Below are 22233 nucleotides of genomic sequence, written 5' to 3'. Positions count from 1 at the left end.
TTATTGTTTGTGAGGAATATTTTTTTTTTTTGTCTGTGACTTCTAGGAGAGTCCCACGGGAGAACTGGCAGATTACACCTTCTCCACCGGAACAGAGTCCAGTGGGCAAGAAGCTTCAGAGGGGGAAAACATATCCGACCACCACCTGCATCCTGACCCTGAATTTGAATCTGAAGTCTGTCAACCAGTGAGTGTTTCTGAGGAAACGGATGGAAACAGCTCAGAAGAAGGTGCGTTTCCTAGGGACATCACATGACTAGTTGATTTATCTCTGATTATTTACTGTGACTGTGATTGGCTGTGTTTTCAGGTGGAGGTTGTCAATGGGGAGATAACCTTTCATTTGAGCCCCGCCCGTCTTCACCTGACACTATCCTCGAGCCCGAGTCCTCACCCACATCCAGCACTAATAGTACTGAAGCTCCTAAACCGGCAGCTGTAGCACTGAACCGTTTTATGGTGTCCAGATTCTCTATCACACACGTCTCTGACCCCCACACGAGCTCAGCAACAGGTCTGTACTAACGACACGCAATGACAATTTTAATGTATTTGCACTGAATAGCTGTTAATTCCTACGCGTTTTAAATTCAGCAAAGATACTATATCAAAGAATTAAATGTGTAGAGATTTTAATTAGAAGTGCAAATACACATCTTTAAAAGCTATTTATTGACACAGGTAAGTATTTGAAACAAGCACTATCAGTGCAGATACAGATATATATGTTTAAAAAAGAAGAAATATATATAATTTCTTTGGTTTTTTTTTATGTTTAACCTGAGCTATGCCATACAACAGTACTCGCAATCCTATTACATCCCCCCCCCCAAAAAAAAAAAAAAATAAATAACCCAATGGCATCAGATCAGTGCTCAAATAGCAGCTGAATCAAAAAAAAAAAAAAAAAAACAAACAAACACTTTGATTTGTCTTTGCTGTATTTCAACAATACCTATTTCCAACAGGGAACAGTGAAGATAGTCCCAAAGACTGAGTGTCTTGTGAGCCTGACTGGAGAAGGATGAGTTCGAATACTTCTCAACACAAAAGAAGAAGCATTATTATATCTAGATGTTTTACAGAGTTTTATTTTTTATTGACGTTTGGGGCATCTGACCGTGGTGACCCTGTATGAGACAGTGCCTCATATTGTAGTGAAACCCCCTTGATGATTTGCACACGTTCTTTAGTTCATTTCTGTAATGAAACACAGATTGCTGCTGGTAGGGCAACGAGGAAATGGATCTGAAAATCTGATCATGTTGGCAGAAAACAAAGCTTATTTCCTACAGTATATGACAGTTTTAGCACACAGTATGTGACAATAACTTGTGCTCAGCGTGGCATCGATTTCCGTTGGTCCCTACAGGTTACTTAATTTATGAATTTAAAAGAAAGTAACTAAAAAATATAAGGAGAAAAAATAATGATGTGACGGTCTTCATAGCTGCTCCTCTCATTGGCTGCCTTGGTCATGTGCTTACCGTTTATCTGGCATTTTTAAAGACTGTTACTACTCTCATAGTTGGAGCCAGAAAACGATGCTTCACGATTGTTGCATAAGATGCTGCGGTGGATTTCTAAACACAAAATATGACTCTTGTAGAGAAGATGTGGGCGGTGGGGGTGGTGTTTGAAGATGGTGCTGCTGAAATGTAAATTGTCCCTTAATCCCAATCATATCAAAATGATTCTGTGGATACAGTGAGTGTGTTATGTCACTGGAAACACAACACAGTAGTGTGTTGTCTGCCCCTGATCAGCACCACCGTACACACACTGGCTGATAATGACATACAGCACGACTACTGTTTGAAGCACTTTGCCAAACTGGGTCTTTATTTGTCTTGTGTTGCTCAGCATCTCCCCAACCTGGAATGAAATATCTAAACGTGTGAGATTCCCTGTTTGTGTCCACAGTGCCCAGCTACAGGTTCACATTATTTTGTGGCATATTAGCTTTGTTCAATTTCATCAGCAATAGAATGACACCAAAGGGATGCAGTGGAGTTTCTTCCCAGTTCAGTGGTGTCATGTCAACATGCCAGTCAGAAATGTTGAACGTCAGTTACCATCTTATGACATTTTGTTCGACATCTGCGTATTGCCCATAGTCTCATACATAATGTATTACAGTTGTGCTGAATGCCAGGGTATGAGGTGTTTTAAGAAAAAATAGGACATATCTGACATATTGTATGAATGTTATATCAACATGTAGCAGATAGATGGTCTTGAATTACTACTGCTGTATTGACATCTCCCTCCCTTCTCTCTATATTCTTCTGTAGCTCAAAGTGCCAATTCTGTTTCCTCTCACCTTGCCTTATAAGTTCTGCAAGAAGAGAAAATCTCACTAGTATTTTTTTTTTATAAGCATTTGAAAATATTTGAAAAGGGTGATAAGTCTCTCAAATTTGCCAAAGAGATATTACAAGATCCATTGGGTATAACAGGGCAGATGCCTTTTCAGAGAAGGTGAGGTAGGTTCTATGCACCGGTAGTAAGATCATTGCTGTTTCCACTCCTCACTCTCACTCATGGCTATTGTACTATCCCAACCAAATAAATCCAAATACTTTTTTCCCTGTTTTGTGTATGTGATATATTTATCTGTATTGATGTCAAAGGAGTGCATTTTCTGTAAAAAACCAACCAAACCCCAAAACATATACATAATGAAAGCATGACACGATACAACACAAAAAAGTATGAAGTTTGTCCCCCATTTTGATTTATTTCGGACAGGATAATTTAGATACACTCTCTGTACAGTACAGATATAATACAAACAGCGACAAAGTTGAGAAATGGGCAAAATGAAAGCTATATAAAAAGTAAAAAATGCGTTGGAATCTTAGTGTACACACGAGCTGTGCAATAAAAGCTCATCCAAGCAAGTTGACTTTTCACGATGTAACCAATGAATTACTGCAGAGACGTTTTTCGCTCACCGACACCCGTGCACATTCTTGCTGTTCCACTGTACACCATTTCACTGCTATCCCCACTAATCTCTAAACTCCCTCACACACACACACACCTTGTTTCAGCTCTATGCTCTTCACTGGGATGAGTATATATTAAGGAGAATGCATGCTCAAAAGCTATGATAATACTGTACCTTATCTGATAAGCTACCACTCCCTCAAAGCTAAAAAAAAAAAAAACAAAAAACTAAAGAAACAAAAAAATGAATGATTAAAGACAAGCCATTTTTTATCTCCTGGCAGCTTAAGATATCGCTGAAATTCCAGGTGGGGGGGGGGGATAGCAATTTTAAATATACTTGTAACATTTCGGTTGAGCCGCAATTGCACTGTTGGAGCTTACAACGAAAAGAATTACAAAAAAAAAAAAAAAAAAAAAAAAGACATTTCAAGTAAACAAAAGAGGGAATGATCCCAATTTACACAATGATTGGGTCAACTCATGAAGCCTATGGTTAAAAGAGGCGAAGAATAACAAAAAATAAAATACAAGGCACAGTTCCCACATTGAAGATCTGGGTATACTGTATCACAACTAGTAAATATAGAGTACAATTATAGTTAAGAAAAGCAGAATTACAGTTTACTCAGCAACTGCCTAGTTCTAGCTTTCTGTGGTATTATCCAGTCTCTATTTGGTCCTCAGTGCGTATTACAGTGATTCACTGAAAACTGTCACTGACGATCTTATATTCACCCTAGCTTCAATTAAAACAACTAATATAGAGCGCCTTCACTGATCATTTATGTAAATAATCCTCACAATAAATGTACAGTGTAGGAAGGAAAATAAGAAATCCCATGGTAGAAGTGCAGATAAATAAGTGACAGCATCACTAGTAAAACTTATTACTGTAGCCATACCTTATCCACAACTGGTGTGATCTAAATAACTAAGAAAAACTACCGTCACACTTACACTTGAATGTCCAAGCTGAGACATCTCCATGTCTGTGGAAGCGTTTGCACATCACCATGGAACTGCCTGAAAAATTGTCTGAATTTCCACGCCAGTGGAATTAGATTATTAGTACAGTAAAATAGCCTTTGAGGTGATTTTTTATTTTATTAAATTTTTTTTTTGTTGTTGTTTGTTTGTTTTTAACTCCAAATCACACAACTTAAACATGTGGCCATTTTCTTTCACCTCTTATGAAAATAAAGGCCCATGAGTGGAAGAAAAAAAAGGGGACAGCAGGCCGCTAGTAGAAGATGGGTGTAGATCGGTCATCAATGAAGGTGGGCCGGAGGTAGACCCCCAAGGAACGGTCACTGTGGGGAGAGGAGGGGTGGGGCAAGGAACAGTGACAATTAGGTTGAACACAGTACAAAATGCAGAAAGGTACACGGCCAAAATGCAGAAGGATACATGGACAACTATGTTGTCACACCCAGAGAATTCTGCCCTCTCTTCAAGGTTTCTTAAAACAGTTCCTATAACTATTGTGAGTTTTAGCAAGCTTGCGGTGAGAAAAGTCTTAGAATAAGATAAAAAGAAGAAAGAAAAAAAAAAGGAAACAGTGTGGAACAAGCATGCATGCTGGGTTAGTGTCTTCTCTGTATCATTTTGTGTTAGACACAGGAGAGAAAAAAATCATCATTGATGATTTTAAAACCCAAGGCCTCCTGCACAGACTGAAACAAATGCAGCCATATCTGTGGAGGCCAAAGGACAGAAAAGACCGGTGATTCCTAAGATCCTACTGCAGCCAAGCAGCCGATGACAGCAGAGAGAACCAGCAATAAAAAGAATAAAAAATAAATCAATCAATCAATCAATCAATAAATAAAAAAAGAGGGAGAAAAGTAATTGGTTGGCTGAAAGGCAATGGTGACTTACGGAGGTCCTGTTCCCTCAGAACCGGGACAACTCTGGACCCAAACTGGAAGGTAAAGAGAACCTTTGGGTTTGAATGGCTCATCTCTCAGGTCATGCATGGGTCACATTTTGTAACGACACTGCTGGTTAGTGTGGTGCAAAATGAACATACAGTAGGTTGATAATAATAACTGACTGAAATGAGGGATGGGAGACAGACACACTTCATGCCCATAAAAGCCATTAACAGGTACTATAGGTTCCCTTTCAAAGCCCAGACCACATGAGGAGATGTGTCTGCGGCTCAGCTCACTATGAATGCAATACCATCAACAGGCAGGTATTCTGAAGTAAAGTCTGCTAAAATCAGTGCACTCAAATACAACTCAAACACAAGCCGAAAGAACATCTGCAATTCAACCAAACAAATATTGATACTGTATATATGCGCATACATATATATATATATATAAACCCCCCCCCCCCCCTCCAAAAAAAAAGCAGGCAGGCAAATTTCAGGTACTCAAAATACGCATACACAACACCACCACGCACACAAACACCAACACAGAGAGCAGCGTAGATTCTATGGGCTTTACTGGAGGAGAGGTAAGGATGAAACGGCATGCTGAGGACATAGCCGGGCAATGTTGAAAATAAATATAATATTCATTTATACATTTAAAAAGGGAAAAATTTAAATATTTAACAGAACTAAAAACGTCATTCTCACGGACATAACAGATTTCTCGTCAGACCAGACTGTTTATTAATATATAGAGATATGTTTTATTTAGAATACCTTTGTAAAAAGTCACCATACATTCAAGGTCAATTTTTAGTATTACATTTTCTGATTTCCCTCCACAGCATGCATACGATAAATACTAATCAGTACAGTCTCACTGTTTCTGCAAATATTGTGTAGCGTTTTTTTCTTTCTTTCTTTCTTTTTTTTTTTTTTTTAAACAAGGACAAGAAAGTTTTTAAAATAAAAGACCAAAAACTACATAGCCACTCAGGGAATACAATCATAAATAACACTGAGAGCTGCAAGAGCCGTTGTTATCATTAACTTAAGACTAATTCACAGCTGTTATTTTGAGGAAATGAAAAAATAAATAAAATAAACAAAACAAGAAAACAAGAACGATCCATTAGACCCCTCTGTCCTCACTGTGGCTTCAGAGAAAAAGATCAAACTTTGTTTCAAACTAGTTTATGAGGCGCTTTATCTGTAGTATTGAGGGAGTAAAGTTTAGATTTAGATTTTATATAAAAAAAAACATTTTTGCATTTGATCATAATACAGTGCAGTTGAACTGATGGGAATTATTTATATATATATATGTTTGTATCAATACCCATCTATATAGATATAAATATCGCTCTCTTTATATATAAATGTATATACTGTATATTCTTGAAGCTCAATTGGAAAATTTGTTTCACTGCAGATTAAGTATGTCATTAATAGAAAAAAAAAAGAAGCAAAGTAAGGCAAATATGACACACACTCTCTGGACGGAAAATCATGTCTAGCAATGACACAAAGAAGCACAGCGCGACCTACAGGATCTCAGAACAGAAACATAGTAATCTGCTGCACAGTCTTACTTTTAACAAAGCTTTTTTTTTTTTTTTTTTCCTCTTCTAGAGCGTGTGTATGTGTGTGTGTGTGTGTGTGGGAACTTGATAATACTGGGCCCACGTGTGCTTTAAAAGGCCATTCAGCCGGTTGGCTTTAGTACAACCACATTGAAGTCTTTTGGCACTTGTACAGTACATGAACATGTCCTTTAGTTTGACGAAATGACACAACCATGTACATGCATGAAAGACAAGCAGTAGCAAAGGCAGTCTCTTGAGAGATCAGTCCGTGATGGTGGACTGTGATCAGAGATCAGAGTATTCAGAGTCCATATCGCTGCATGCCGAGCAGGTAGGGCCCGCTCTGGCTCTCTCGCTCAACGCAATCCTCCACCCACCAACCGCTACTGTCCACACCGACACCACCAGCAGCAGCACCCAGGATGGACGGGAGGAGGAAAGGAGGGACCCGGGGAGGAAGAGAGGACAGAAAGGAGGGATGAAACTGGCCTCTTCCACTTGGAGAGAAGGGGTGTGTGTGGAGGCAGGAGGAGGAGAGGTGGAGATAAGTGGACAGGAGGAGGCTAAGAGGAGGAGGGGGAAAGATGGGGAGGAAGAGGCCCCTGTGCTATCCGGAGCTGTCTGTGTCTGTCTGTATGTCTGTTCTCACACAGTCGAAATCAATTTGCCATCAGGACTGTCACTGTGGAACAAAGAGAGAAGGAAGCTTGCCAGGTCGGACACACTCAGAGAGAAATGAAGACAAGACAGGCACAAGGAGGCAGAGTTTAGGAGAAATGTAGGTGGGGTTAGGAAAAAAAAAAATCTACTTTGCCCCACCTACAGCTGTAACTCCAAACACACCTGCTGTGACCAGGAAGATTAGACTTCCAATTCCCTCATCAACACCTTTTCTCTGAAATTTCTTTTGCCAGTTAGATGTCATTTCCTGCATTAAACACGTTTAACGGCGGTTTGCCACGACCAGCCGCAGAAAAGTAGACAAATGCTACCAGTTACTGTTGATGAGAAAATCATCAAGTCATCTCCTTAGTTGGAGGCATGTAGTGTTAGATTAGTCTGTTGGGGTGAATACACCCTGCAGGACAGTGTTGTCTCAAAAATACTGACACAGAAAACACACACATACACGCGCACACACACACTCACACACACACACGCACACACACACACACACACACACACACACACAAAAAGAGCAGACAAAAGTACGTATAACAGCTTGACACCGGTGCCTAAAGCCCCGGGCTGGCAAGCAGTGATGACTGAGATGAGGTCAGCGTGATGTCTACTGTCACAACATGTACACCACCAAGCATGAGTGCACACGCGCACGCACACACACACGCACAAACATTTCTGTACACGTGCAAAGAATTAACTCCTTGATTGGACAGAAAGAGGCACAACATAATTCCTAACCCTAACCTCACACAACCCTTGTGAGTCAGCAAGGACTTGATAGGATTAGAGTTACAGAATATACTGGGCCATGTGCACTTTGACTAAACTCAGACAGTGATGCCACCAGACTGCACTCATTACTTTAAAGTGCCATAAAAAAAAAAAAAGGAAGCGCCAAGAAGGAAGGACAAAGAAGACAGTAAAAATATTCAAAAGAAACAATGTGTGTACATCGGACAAGGTGGGGATTTTGAAAACTACAGCAGATTTAAATGTATTGCTGGGCCTGAACTACAGCCCCAGCAATACAAGCAAAACTTCTTCTCATACTTGATTCATTTGTGTTTCCTTTTGATTCTGAATATGCGTTTCAGACTGTTAGTGACACCAAAGTAGTTTTTGAAGACAGCTGTATGACATTGTGTATCACACCCAAGGATGAAGAAATAAACCATAGCAAATAATGAAATAAATATGCAGTAGTTACATCTCCTAATTCAGTCAGATTGGGCGAGTGTGTTTCAGACAGTGTGGAATTATAATATATATCACAGCAAAACAATTCCATGAGAGATACTGGATGTATCAGTCTACTGTTTCTATCACAAAATGAAGCCAAATGGGACATCAATGAAATATACTTGTGCCAATCACAAGTCACAGTGCAAAAATCTGATAAAGATAAATCTGATAAATATTTTCTATTTTTCTTATTTTATTTTTTTTTAATCATCTCATCATTTTCCAGCTTTGAGTGGCCTCACCAGCTCAACATCATCATCAACAGCACACACACACACACGCAACAAAAAAGAGAAATACTGACTTTCCACAGTACACAGAATGCATACACCTTTTGGAGTACACAAACTGGAGTTTGCGTGTATGCAACATTAACTCTGGACACTGTGTACGTTAAGCAGCTGCCTTGCTGTCTCCTCATTGTTCCAGCTTGTGCATGCAGTAGTTCAGGTTGAACTCCATCTATCTGAAATCTACTGGCTCTCGCCTACATCTTTATGTTATGGTTGACCATCTCCACTAAATCATACAAATGAAACAGATAGCAGCAGCAGTCATACAGCATCAGTTCTCTCTTAGAGATGTGGGCAGAAGAGGCACTTACCTTGTGGCAAAGCGGCCATCATAATCCTCAATAGCAGGCTGAAAAGAGAGAAGTAATATTCTTTACTTTGTGTGCACGTTTGCCTCAGACTTGGGTGTCTGCCGTGCTTCGATACAAACACTGGAGGGCAGCAGAAACTGCCTCAAAAGTCTCCTTTTCAGTCACTGCAGGATTACTCATATCCAATGATACAACATGAGAATAAACCAGATGGGAAGCTACAAATTAAGGGAGCGAGTTTAACAAGTGACAAAAACGGCATTGTTCACGGGGGACTACACATGTTAAATTGTACATACCTGTGTGCCAAAGCCTGCCATGCTGTAAGGGCGTGGGCGGGTCTGCGCTAGGCTCTGTGCCAGCAGTCGGGCGGTCAGGCCGTAGTCAGGGGTAGGCAGTGATGCATCGCTCTCTAACAAGTTTCCTGTGCTGCTACTTTTCCCGTGGTGCAAACTGGTGAGGTAAACACACCAAAGGCCTCAGGATGGACTCATTCAAGCTCATTTGGTCAACATTTAATTCAGCTGTATGGGAAAACGCAGCGTACTTCACTTTGAGCTTCTCACTGTCGCTATCAGGGAGCACACGTGTGTAGGAGAAAGGAAACCAGCCACGCCTGAGAAAAGCAAAGACCTTTGTTAAATAAATGTATGTCCAAGGCCACTGTGCAGATCTGGCCAAAATGGAATAAATCAATAGATTACTTACATCTTGTTCTTCTCATTCTCCCCGTAGTGCCAGCCATCGCGCGCTTCGGGCACTAGCAGGGTAATGACATCTCCCTCAGAAAAGCTGAGTAGGGTGCTGTTGTCACCTGCGGCGTGGGAGAAGATGGCTTGCACACGGGAGCGTCCATTCTTTTCCAGGCCTGCTGCCATAGAACTTGACCTGGGAAGGGTCCGTGTCTCACCTGAAGGGTTTGCAGACAGAGATCAGGCTCAAAGAAACAGCTCATGTTACCATCCATGTACCAATGCTGGATTAACTGGCATAATCACCATATGTAATCTTCATATGAGACAATGGCTGAAATTAAGGGGGTTTTTTTGTTTTTTTTTTGCACAAATCTTGTTGCAAAGAGATTGCTGACTGTCATCCCTGCCACTGGGTGGCACTCCCATAGAAATTGGTAGGTGATGTCAATCTAAATGTCCCTGCACTATTTATTCAATGACAAATTGCTTCTTAATAAATTTGTAGGTGAAATGATATTGATCATTTTTACATTCTGCCTGTGACTTTTTGTAGGGTTCGTTGGGATATCTTACCCACTGGGTTCTTATTCTTGGCGGGGGCAGGCCTGCGCACCGGGAGGGTGTTGGAGTAGACATCGCTGACCTGTCTCTGAGGCTGAGCCTGGGACTGGCCCTGTGCCTGGGTCTGAGGGGACGAAGGCCTGACTTGAGACACAGACATCGTCCCTCCATCCGTCCAATATTCCTCTCCATGGACTCCTGTTGTCCCATTGACCATAGACATGCCATCAGGACCCATCAGTCTCTGAAATAAAGAAAGCAGACAAAAAGGAATTCAAAAATACAAAATGTAACACTGCAATAATCTGCATACAACTACAACTGTAAAAGGGTAGCTGTAGGCAGTTTGGTTATTGGTATGAAACTGCAGCACACTGGCTGTAACATTCATCATCTCCCATTTATTAAACTCACCGCTGGGTGTCCAAGGCCACTGCCCATGAACACAGCCAGCTCTGGAGGCACAGGGAGAGGCTGGGCTCCAGGGATGGGGTCTGAGATGACCAGGTTGGATTTGGAAGTATGCAGGGGGCTCGTGCCACCGAGGGCAGCGGAGCCCATTTGCTGGGCGAGGAGCATGGCCCTCTCTGGCAGCTTGTTGGGATCTGAACAGGCCTGTTGCCACACTGGGATCTTCTGGGTCAGAAGGTCTTTACCCTGAAAGGAGGGAGGAAAGTTTGAAGAAACACAAATGGAGAACCAATGGAACCATAAAGTGTGCAAGAGAAATGTGTGATAGTTTAATGTGTCTGAAACGTGACTGGCAAGGGGGAAAAAAAAAAGCCAATCTCTTCCCTGAACCTTCAATTTTCATTCTATTCTCTAAAAACGGTCCATCCTCAAAGGTGTTCCTCACTGTGTATCCTTGACCACTGCTCTTTGCAGCGCTACGATAAAGTCCTGTGTGGGTGAGCCAGTGAGACAGACTTACACAAAACCAGTCTGCCCATTGCAGCATCTCACAGCCTTTGGACATTATACTAAATAAACAGAGCGTAATATACACCATGTTTCTTGATACACAGAATATACATACACACGCACAAAACACAGACATTTCCCTTTGTACGTGCTAATCTGTAGCACTCCATTTCTTTCACTGCCTCTCTCTCGCATACAAATACACAAACACAAACACACACACACACACACACACACACACACACACACACAAAATGAACCCTCTGGGAAGGGATTCTTCAGTTTGCTGAAGGTGAACTCTTCCCACACACACCCCCAATCCTGATTAATGACTAGACTCCATGTTGAAAAATTAAGCAGCAGCACAGTCCACATACACACACACGCGCGCGCACACACATGCACACTAGGCCCTCGTTCAGCCACATCTTCAGGCTGGCAGCACACAAGTACCGGTAATCCCAGGAGAATGATGTTCCTGGGTAATGGGTAGGCAGACATTTGTAGCATACACACAAGCACAGAAATGAAAGAAAAACTTACAAAATCCCACTTAGCATCATTCCTACATATTACATGGAATAATATAAGAGCAAATCTGATTGAGTTCAAAGTCTCTTTGTTTCACATTTCAGCAACAACAGGAACATTATGAGGATTATTATGTAATTCTCCAGTGACTGTTGTTGTAAACAATATGGGGACATGAAAAACTGTTTGAAACTCTTGTCCTGTTGATTGCAGTGAGCTTTTAATATGATCCCCTTTGCTCTGAATTTAGCATGTTGACGCCATTTCCTATAAAAATGTGTCCACGAGCTGAAGAGAAAAAATTCTCTATGGAGACAAAAAAAAAAAAAGGTTAGGCTGAATGGTGCATTGATGGATTACATCTTCAGATATGGCTGTCAGCTGGGCATTGTCTGTGGTCTTAATGAAATTTTAAAATAAAGAGGCCCTTGGGAGTGGTCAAAGCTAAATTATATATCTCCTTGTTAGCTCCTTCGGCGTAACATTGATCTACATCAGGTGACTTCCAAATAAAACAGAGATGAAAAGCACAAAGGTTAAGTTTCATAGACTGACCAAACAAACCCAACAATCAACAGAAACCTGTTTGTTACAGCCTGAACTTGACTTCTTCATGACCTGCTGCTGCGCACAAAGGCATCATGATCAAAACGCTCAGTGCTAATTTTGGCCATAAACTCGTGTTACTGTCAAAGGCTCTGAAAACTGTTGGGTTGCTTTGCAATCAGCTTCTTGCTGTGAGAGGTGATGCCCCTACACACATACTCTCCTATGAAAGCTCAAACAAAAGTTTTGGATTTCAAACGAGAGACAAATGTGTTTTGTTTTTTCTTTCCTTTTCTACAACATCGACAGTCGATGACAGTGTTTCCAACGCTCGATGAAACTTATTCAAATGACTGACGTTTGTCCTTATGTAGCAGATTAGTGAGATTTCAGTGGGAAAAAGATCAGATTAATCTCCTTTAGCTATTGATAGATATAAATATTTGAGATTTGGCAGTTGTTCAGATTTTTAAAAAAAGGGCAAAATTCACTTAAACAGCTGCAGCACATCTCAGCTCCAAACCCTAAATATTTGCTTGTCAGTTCCGATTTTATGGCACTCATGTCACTCCTTATTCATCTCTTACGGTAAAACAGTAATCTGCTCAGTGCTCAAGCGACATTTGGACTTACCTTGCCATGGTAAGCACTGCTGTTCTTGGCCACAGCACACTGGCGGTCCACCAGAAAGCAGTACCTGCGACGCTCCTCAGACAAGGCTGTCTTATATCCCTCAGCGATAAAAGTGTCCAGCTCAGTCTGCTTACTGCTGATGGTCTCCACAAACTGAAGGGGAACACGCACAAACACAACAACATGTAGAGGTTACGAAATCCAATCCAAAAAATACAACTAAATGAAGTTTACAAACTAGTGCATGCTGGTTCGATTTAATATTTTTAAATTTGCACAAAAACGTAAATGCATTAGTTTTGGTCATGTTGAAATAATTTTCTAATAATTACTCTGCTTTTTTTTTTTTTTTAGATCATTTTTCTGCTGAGATGGGTAGAAATATAATTGTGTTACTTGCACAGCTGAGGGAGCGCCTCAAGTCATTTTTCACGTTAGGAAGGTAAGGTCAGGGGACAGGGCTGCCCAACACAGTGTCAAGGGAGCTAACTAACAGCTAAGGTTTGTTTTTTTTTACATCCTGCTCCACATTCACACAATTACACACATCGGCACCTCGGAGCTGCTACTCAGAGCAGCAGTCTTGACCTGTCAATCTCCGCACAGCTCCGCCAGGGCAATTAGAGGTTAAGTGCACCTTGGTGGAAATTGTTGTTCAAGGAGGAAGCACCTCGCTCAGTAACTTTCTCTGGGCAAATTTTCCTTGCCAAGTGTCGCAGAGGTGAAGCAATTAGGACTGAAGATTACCATAATGTGGAGGAGGACCTGCGCACAAAGACCCACTAATCCATTTTACAAGCGGGACAATAACAAACAAGTGCATTAAGGTGTGTGCATGAGCGCGTATGAGTGAGTGAGTGAGCGAGCGAGCGAGCAAGAGAGAGAAGAAAAGAGAGACAGAGCTGGGGAGCTGTCAGTTTACCTGAATATGACCTCCTTAAAAATGGAAAATATCTCACTAAGTTTACTGAAAACACAAAGAAACACACACTTGCACAAACACACGAGTGAGTGAAAGTGGAGAGGAGGTATATCAGAAAGAAGTAACATGTGGGGGTATGTGCTCGTATTTACAAAGAGGGGAGTTTGTGTGTCATTAGCTGAGAGTTTCAGACAGTGTAGCCCTCGAAGTAGGTCGACTGAGCCCAGTTTCACAGCTTTGATACTTTAACATCTGCTGTTTGATGCTGACCTAAAAGAGAGAGTTATATTTACTAGTGCTGATTTGATGCAGACTGAACCTTTTTTTTTTTTTTTTTTTTTGAGGGGTAGTGGGGCAAGTAACACACACTTTTCTTTTGGTTACATAAATTACATTTAGTTTGTCCATGCTTACTATGCCTGAAGATTGTTCTACACGTTGACGAGTAACTGCTGGATTATTGCTTTCTCCCTTAATGGCAGAGGAGAGGAAATTGACGTAATCAGTGTTCCTCTCATTGGCGCTGCATTTTGACTAATTGTTCTTCACGTTCAGTGTTCCTAAGCCATCACGGGACAATTTAGAAAGCTTTACATTACATTGACTTGGTGCTTCGCTCCCGCGGTGCCACCCAGTAGCACAGATGTATTTCATTTAATAACCACCAGAGCACACTACTTCCCCACAGCCAACAGCCACAAGGTTACTTCGATGGAATCCCAATAAATGATACTAAACACTAAGTTCTTCAGGAGAGGCTTTTAGCATCAGCGCTAGGAGAAATCAACATACAGCATTAGACAAATTCACACAGCCAAGTTGGCAAATGAAGAGAAGGATGAAACTGTCTCAAATTAAGTGCTTTAAAACTAGTTCTGTACAGGCACAGGATTGAATTGAGCTCGCTGAGTTGGGTTGTGAAGGGAGGAGCGAACGAAGTCATGCTAGTGTAGATATACCACAGGAGCTGCCAAGTTTTTGTTTTTTTCTGTGTTTTTCTTTCCTGTGAAAAAGTTAGACAGTGATTTTGTTTTGGCATGAGTCACACTCTACTGCAGAGAGAGAATAAAGGGGCCGGCGATAGGAGGAGAGAGATACACTATAGTGATGAAACGTCCCTCACACACACAGTTGGATGTTCAGCTGATAACAATTGTGAACGGCTCTTTCGTTACATGAAGGAAGCCAAAAACAACCTTTTAAAAGATCACAGCAAACTTGGCTGCCCCTTCTCTCCTGCTCTCACTCTGTCTCTGCGGTGGAGTGACCCTTTTTAGTTTCTTTTTTGTTTTTTTGTGCAGCTTCTGACTCTCAGTCTGCTGGCCTCTCCAACACTTCTGAGCAGAGCTAATAGGAGCAATTCAACCAATGCATCCTCTCCTCTTGTCAAATCCATATGGCTCAATTCTCCAACCAGTCTAAAGGTCACCAAAGAAACCCAAGACAACGAGCAACATGGGAAAAGCCTGACTATAGCAGCCATGCTAATGTCTGACTGGCCTCTGGTTACATCATAGCCTGAATAATTCGTTTTTACCAAGATTATGAATATAAATGAAGCGTGGTGCATGTCAGCGCAACGCTCAGTCTGATCAGCATTACTTCCTCCATCTATGCGGCTGTGTGCCCTGAATACGTCAATTTAAGGACACAAAGCATCAACTATGTGATACTACATATTTTACTGAACCGTCTAGCAACAAAGTCTCCCGTAATTACAGGAGCGGGGAAGGGAAGCTGAGATTCACAATCTTCAAAAAGCGGCGAAGCATACAGGCTTCACCAAAACAAAACTAAAGACTTGTTTTCATCCCTGTGGGAATTCAAAAGCATTTTCCTGTACAGTCGAGAGCTGCTTAGGTCTGCTCTTCTGTGCCTTCATTATCAGCACTCTTTCGATTGAGGAGGATTGTACTGTAACACTTGAGGGCACGACAGAAAGCACCCACACCTGCATTACCTGCATGGATCTGCTATGTGTGTTTGTGTGTGTTTGCAACACCTGCACACTACCAACACCTTTTCCAGCATCTGTATTAACATATCAATCCACACTTCCCCATTTAAACCTGCTGGAGAAGAAACTCTTAGTTTCAAAGTGGAACTATAAACTCTGAATCCTGCCCCTCGGTCTCTCTCTCTCTCTCTCTCTCTCGCTTTGTCTGGGAACTTAACAACAGCCCCTCTGCCACAAAAAAAGATGAAACCCCCTTTCTGCATTACCTTGGTCCACTCGACTGAGCTACATAATGAGATGATTAGCATTTTGGCAGGGCCTTTATCCAATGATGAGATGGCACAGAGAAAGAGTCAGAGGGCATAAGAGAATAGGGTTGAGAGACAGAGCACAGACAAAGAGACGGACAGAGAAGTGCGAGACAACAGCGAAAAGTGCAGGAGAAAGAGCAAAAGCGAGAGAGAGAGAGAGAGAGAGAGAGAGAGAGAGAGGAGGAGGAAGAGGGAGAAAGTGATAGAGACAACGATCAATGAAATGTGGCTGCCATCTGTGTTCACTGCCAGACTGTGCTCAGACATACTTTACGTTTTAATGAAAAGAGATGAGATGAAAAAGAATACTTTGGCTAGGAAAAAAAAAACAGATGTGGTGAAGGAAGAGGAGGAGAGGAGGAGATAGAAATGTTGAGCTCCCTTTAAAAACTTTATTTCAATTTCCACTTCTATTGTCTAAAAGAAACTGTGTGTTTCTACAGTAGGTGGATGGTTGTCACAGCTCTTGAGCGAGCGCGGGGCTCCGTCCCTTTCTCTGCACATGCTGTTCCCTCCCGAGGAATCGAGCGCAAACGAGTTGACTTTTCTCCACCACCCCCACAGATGTGATATGATCAGTGTGAGTGAGCAGAGTGAAAATGAGAATGGGAGATTGATTTTCCTTTTCGCCGCTAAACGACTGTACGTTATAAGCCCAGAGCCTGCTGAGATCTTTCCTCTGCACAGATGGGCCAAACTGATCCGTCACGCCAACTCAGAATCATCGTGCAGAAAAACGACTATTATGCATGTCCAGTAAATAATGTTTACTCTGTGCTCAGCTGTACTAACAGTTTCTGTTAAGTCTGTTAGTTCTTCAGAGCAAAATACTGTTTTCTGTTTCTGTTGTTGAAATATACTGACAGTAATATATGGACCATAAAATGAATTATAAAGTTGTTTCCTTTACTTTTAGAATCCAAGTTTAACTCGCAATACAGTCACATCAGTGTGTATGGAAACATAATGATGGATGCACCATTAAGTAATATGTGGATACTTATGGTTCCCAGTTGTCCTCTGATTTTGTATCGTTCACCTTATGTCACCATCAAGCCCAAATGTAGAATTTTAATCCAAGAAATTTTAAAATCTTTAGGGAGAACTGTACAGAAATGCCAAGAAAATGAATAACCTCCCGTGTGTACGCTCAAGGTTTCCTCCAGCACAAGGATTGGGACAAAAGCATTAACATGGGCCACATTTTCTGAGCTCCTTCATCTCCTGGAGAATAACACTTCAGTCTTTCACATCCCCAGAAGACAAAATTCTAATTTAGCACCAGGCAATTGTCAGTTATTAAGTCCTTTATTTTGCTGTTTTGGGGAGCAATAAATATTTCAGCCTCTAATAATCATCTACTTTCCCCAGTTTAGTCAAATTAAATTCTTTCTTTTTTTTTTATTTCTAGGCACATTTCTGCTGCTTTCTGTACATCAAAACGTGATTCACCTCATGGAAATGATTCTAAAAATAAGAGTACGTTTGCACAGACAGGTGCATGTAAGAACTTGCCTTTCTACACTGAGATTTACTGCTCTCCAGCAATTCTCCTGTTCCAGATGCTGCAAAACTGGAACGGGCACACTCACCTAACTACAGCTCCCCGTGGCATCATCACTGACACAGATGAACAGACTCAACAGGAGACAGCAGTCAGCAGTCCAACACTGCCAGACCACCCCAGACATGAAAGTCCAGATCTACGTTTGTGTTGTGTGCTGCCGGATTCGGGTTTTGGGCTCAGCTATTGATCCGACTCTGCTCAGGCAGACTGTGTTTCACAGCAAGACCAAAGGCAGCGCGTTAACACCGTGCAAGCCTTGACCTGTTGCAGCTTGCATCCCTCCGGGCAGACAGTGAAATCCTTGTGAAATCACACTGTCAACATTTCTGCTGTGTCATTTTTTTTTTTTTTTCACTTTTACATGGCACATTGGCTACAGAACTAAACAAACAATAAGAACAGAAAGGCCAACAAGAACAGGTTATTACAGGGACTGGGGGTCTTTAAAGGCATCTGCATGTGTGTACGTGTCACCATCTCTCCTGTTGAGGAGGCAGGAAAGTGATGCAAAACCAAATAAAAGCTGTGAATTGAGTTACTTCCAAAAGTGAAGGTTCTTTCCAACTCATCAATATTCTTTCACCTGAGCTGCTCTGTTGGAATTTGCTCTGCCACGGAGATAATGACATGAATGATGACGCCCAAAGCAAACGTTGCTTCAGCTGGCTGCTGAATCAGGTGACCGTGTCGATTTAACATGTTAGTTATAAGAAAATATATTATTATAAATACACCACCCTTGACACATAAGTGCATTAAAATACATATGAAGATTAATGTATGATTTTTGTGTGCATTTTATAATTTTTATTATACGTCCATAACAGAATGATATGTCCATTAAGAAAGACATTTTATAAGCTAAAAATAGATATCAATGCATGAAATTATATTAAAAGTTTTTTAAAATGGTCCTTATAATTTTAAAATACATTTATATATGACTTTATGATGTTGCTATATATTTCTGTATAAGAAAATCCTATATATCTGCACGTATCACATACATTCATTTGCATGTGCTTCTGAAAGATTTAAGAGGTATCTGACTCTTAGATTGACTCATGTCCCCCCAAAAATCACCATATTAGATCTCATGACTGCTCATATGGCCCTTCACTGTTATCATCAAACCTTATCAACAGACATTTCTGAAGAAAATCACAAAAAAACCACTGCAGTGTTTTTCTATAAAACAAAAGTTTTATTTCAATAATAATAATAGTTATTTTATTCTGATAAATATTAATGTGTTTCTGTATGAAATAAGTATTCCAAAACAACTGAATGAAATAACCTAATCGCTACTGAATAGTTAAAAAAAAAATCTAAAAATTGGAACTCTGCTGTTGGGTTGTGTTTTATTTTGAAAAGTCTGTGTTCACTATCGGGTCCATTTAGGATAATTGAGTCAATACCTAAGTTGGGCTTTTGCTCATCCCGTTGAAACCCCGATCAAAGCCATGAGCGTGAAAATACCGGATATGATGGAGTAAATCCATATAATCTTCAACTGCTTCGAATACTGCAGCTGACTTTTTTCATGTGTGCTTCTACATGCCTTCTGTACTGTGTGTGGGGTGATGTACTTAAGATTGGCAAGGGCACAAGACTCATAATCAAACCTCCACTATTTGACTTCCCACTCAGGGCACTTCGTCGCCACTGCCTCCACCCCCATCCTTGCTGTTCTGTGTACTCTCTTTACTTTATGAAAAATAAAGTCATTATTTTGCACCAACACTCAAATGCAAAATACAACAGTCACCCACATGCATGGAAAATTTACTGAATCTAAGTTCTAGAAACTGGCTTGTTTGTATTTTAATTTCCTTGAATTTGTTCTAGTCCTGTCAGAGGATTTTGGCCTGTTCTTGACTGGTATCGATCACTCAAACTTTGACTTCACAAAATTTTACTCAGACGGTTATGAATTCTTTCCACTCTAGTTGTTTTGTAATTCTGCTGTAATTGTAGGAAGTGAGCTGAAAACCCAGCAACAGACTCACCTGCATCTCCTTTTCTCCATACTTGGAGGGATTCTTGCTTCCCTGGCTCTTCCTACGTAGCTTCTTCAGTTCAGCCTGACACTTCTCCAGACTCTCCCCTTTGCTCTTGTGTTCCATCTGGTATTTCTTAAGGGCAGCCTACATGGGGAAGCAGGCAGAGCGCAAGGACAAAATTAGGGCCGCAAATTAAAAAGTCTGGGTGACAGGAGGTATGACAAACGATCAGAAAGTGATGTATAAATAATAACAGAAATCCCAAGCATTTTTTTTTTTTAAGTTCTTATACCAATCCTTCCTCGCTGACAGCCCCGGGTTCAACGGCACCATTTCAGCGCTGTAGTAGAAGTCAATTTAAAGAAACCTGAATTAGCCCTGGCCTAAATATTCAGCAGAAAAGGAGGACATTTTACTGTAAATATCTCTTTCTTGGCATGTTGAAGAGGACTTTGACACCAGAAGAATTTTATTTTTTTTTTTATTTTTTTTTTTTTGCCTTCAAAATTTGATTTATATTTTTGTTTTAATTTCATTAAAACTTCCATTGGAGTTGATCACCAGCTGATTTTTCATTGGAAAGTATAGAAAAAAAAGCACAGTCATTTTGCAGCTGGATTTATTTATTTAAATTATTTAATTTGCTTTTTAAATTATTTATTTATTGAGAAAAACAACTTTGCTTCCGGGCTGCACCAGCTCTGTTGCTATAGTAACCCTGTCTGGTGTGACAAAGCTCATGTGGTTTCTGTATGAGGCAAAAATCGGTACAGGAGATCTCATGCATGAGGGCTGAACACCTACGTTTGCATAGTGTAAGACACAGGCAGGTATTTTCTAGGCGACGTTTGACTGCTGTCAGTGGCAAAGCGAAACTGCGGCTTTGTTTGGATCTTAAGAGATGGGTGACATTAGTTATGTCGTCCTGAGCTAAACTGAAAACATCTAAACAACTAGCAAATAAACTTAACAGGTCTTCCTGTTTCATCCTTTTCTACTGTTGATCCATTTTTCTGACTCGTTGATCTGAATGTTGTCATGTTTCCAAACGCTAAATGGACCAAAAACACTGAATGGGTGGTGTCTTTGTAACTCAGTCACAATTAATGAATTATTCATGTAAAACCTCTTTGTCTCTGAGGTCAAGCAGTTAAACCGATATGTGTTGCAATTCACATTTAGAAGTTTACTCCTCTATCTAGGCTCTCTTGTGGAAAATCCTCAGCACGTAGATCATAGTAATGATTAGAGAAGGCACAGCTGGCTGCTGTGAAAAGTTCTCTTTTAGTGTGCGGGGCCATATTGGGTAAACAAGATAACATCCCGAGCATCTGCCTCATTGAGCTGGGACATTCCTCCTAATTAACCAACCCAAAGCTGGATCGAGTTTTGCTGCCAGCTCCGTTACCTGCAACTTTCAATCACTGGTTGCGATTGCAGACTAGTTATGAATGTGTTTGAATCCGATTGGATTATTATTATATTATTTTTTTTGTATTCGAGGTCAATGACGTCAATGTGACTTCTGTGTGAGGACTGGCCATGTTAAACCCCAGGTGGACAATTATGTGGCACAAGACCGAAGAGAAATAAAAGGGGAGGGTGAACAGAAAGATGCACCATTGGGAGGACAACACACTTCTCATTCTGGGGGAGAAAAACAAAAACAACAACAACAAAAAAAAATAATAACAGCAAGCCTTTGTAAGTTAATCATTAATCGAAAAGTCTAAAGTAAATTGAATGCTTTTATGCTGCAGCAAATCTGTTGGAAATTAATTTAAACTAATGGATGTTATAACTTCAGAGAAACACCCAGATAGAAATGTCTCTTTTGAAGGAAGAATTAAACATTTTTCTGATATTTTTCTTTCATAGGTCTTTAGACAACAAGCTAACCATTCGATAAGTTTCCCAAAGAGCAAAAGCTGAAAAAGAATAAGAGAAAATTAACTGTTCCTATTTAACTGGAAATGCAAAATGATGTAATGTGTGAGAGTAGCTGCGAGCCAAAGCAGCTCGTAACGTGCTCCTTCCAACACAACAATAATGCCTAAATCCCATCCCCCAAAACAATGCATGGCAGTGCTGTACTACACTCAGGCAGCAACCCACTCATTCTAAAGATAACACATAGACCAGCTCCACAAGGCTTACACACACACATTTTTTTTTTGTAATGAGTCTACCCTTGATGGGTGAGTATGAAATGTCATTTTCAATGCATCTCATTGTTTTTTTTTTTTTTTTCATAGACATTCTCTAAAGGTCTCAGAAACAGACTTTGATCCAGATGTTAACACAAACACAGAGCTTCACCTCCATCTCTGGAATCACTTCAGTCCTCACAGATTTTATTTGATCATAATAGGAAAACAAAAACATAGAAGCCACTTATTGGACTGAGGCTTTGGGAGAGTGAGCCAATCGCACACTCACAGTCAGATAACGAGCATCCAGCTCCACCTTCTTCTCCAGCTCCGAGAGCAGCTCGTTGTGGAAGGATTTCAACTGGGGGGAGAGAAGAAAACATTTCAGTAACTGGACAGTAAGAACCACGTCGCTGGCAGAAATCAATTAGTGATTATCAATTGTTAAATATTAAATAACATGTTTGCTGAAAACTTAGCTTC

The 22233-nt window shown here is 40.8% G+C and overlaps 3 protein-coding genes across 4 annotated transcripts in view; 1 reads left to right on the top strand and 2 right to left on the bottom strand.

Annotated features, from left to right (window-relative positions):
• aatka (apoptosis-associated tyrosine kinase a) overlaps positions 1-3377 on the top strand; it is a 30214-nt gene extending 26837 nt beyond the window's left edge. For both annotated transcript variants that reach the window (XM_029509313.1, XM_029509314.1), the window contains 3 exons: positions 47-230; positions 311-514; positions 969-3377. In XM_029509313.1, the coding sequence (XP_029365173.1) occupies positions 47-230; positions 311-514; positions 969-997 (417 nt within the window). In that variant the 3' untranslated portion in view covers positions 998-3377. The remainder of the gene's footprint in view (positions 1-46; positions 231-310; positions 515-968) is intronic.
• The window catches only part of LOC115047234 (immunoglobulin lambda-1 light chain-like), a 357726-nt gene that overhangs the window by 30063 nt on the left and 305430 nt on the right, over positions 1-22233 (bottom strand). The window lies entirely within an intron of this gene.
• The window catches only part of baiap2a (BAR/IMD domain containing adaptor protein 2a), a 48094-nt gene continuing 28574 nt past the window's right edge, over positions 2714-22233 (bottom strand). Inside the window, exons 5-15 of the mRNA XM_029509319.1 lie at positions 22040-22111; positions 19607-19744; positions 12841-12993; positions 10624-10866; positions 10222-10453; positions 9662-9863; positions 9501-9569; positions 9253-9406; positions 8954-8991; positions 4834-4876; positions 2714-4265 (exon numbers count right to left, since the gene is read on the bottom strand). Coding sequence (XP_029365179.1) covers positions 4849-4876; positions 8954-8991; positions 9253-9406; positions 9501-9569; positions 9662-9863; positions 10222-10453; positions 10624-10866; positions 12841-12993; positions 19607-19744; positions 22040-22111 — 1329 coding nt within the window. The 3' untranslated portion in view covers positions 2714-4265; positions 4834-4848. The remainder of the gene's footprint in view (positions 4266-4833; positions 4877-8953; positions 8992-9252; positions 9407-9500; positions 9570-9661; positions 9864-10221; positions 10454-10623; positions 10867-12840; positions 12994-19606; positions 19745-22039; positions 22112-22233) is intronic.

The sequence above is a fragment of the Echeneis naucrates genome, chromosome 8, assembly GCF_900963305.1.
Source record: "Echeneis naucrates chromosome 8, fEcheNa1.1, whole genome shotgun sequence".
NCBI lineage: Eukaryota > Metazoa > Chordata > Actinopteri > Carangiformes > Echeneidae > Echeneis > Echeneis naucrates.
The sequence above is the reverse complement of the archived record's forward strand: the minus strand, read 5'-3'. Positions and strand labels throughout refer to the sequence as shown.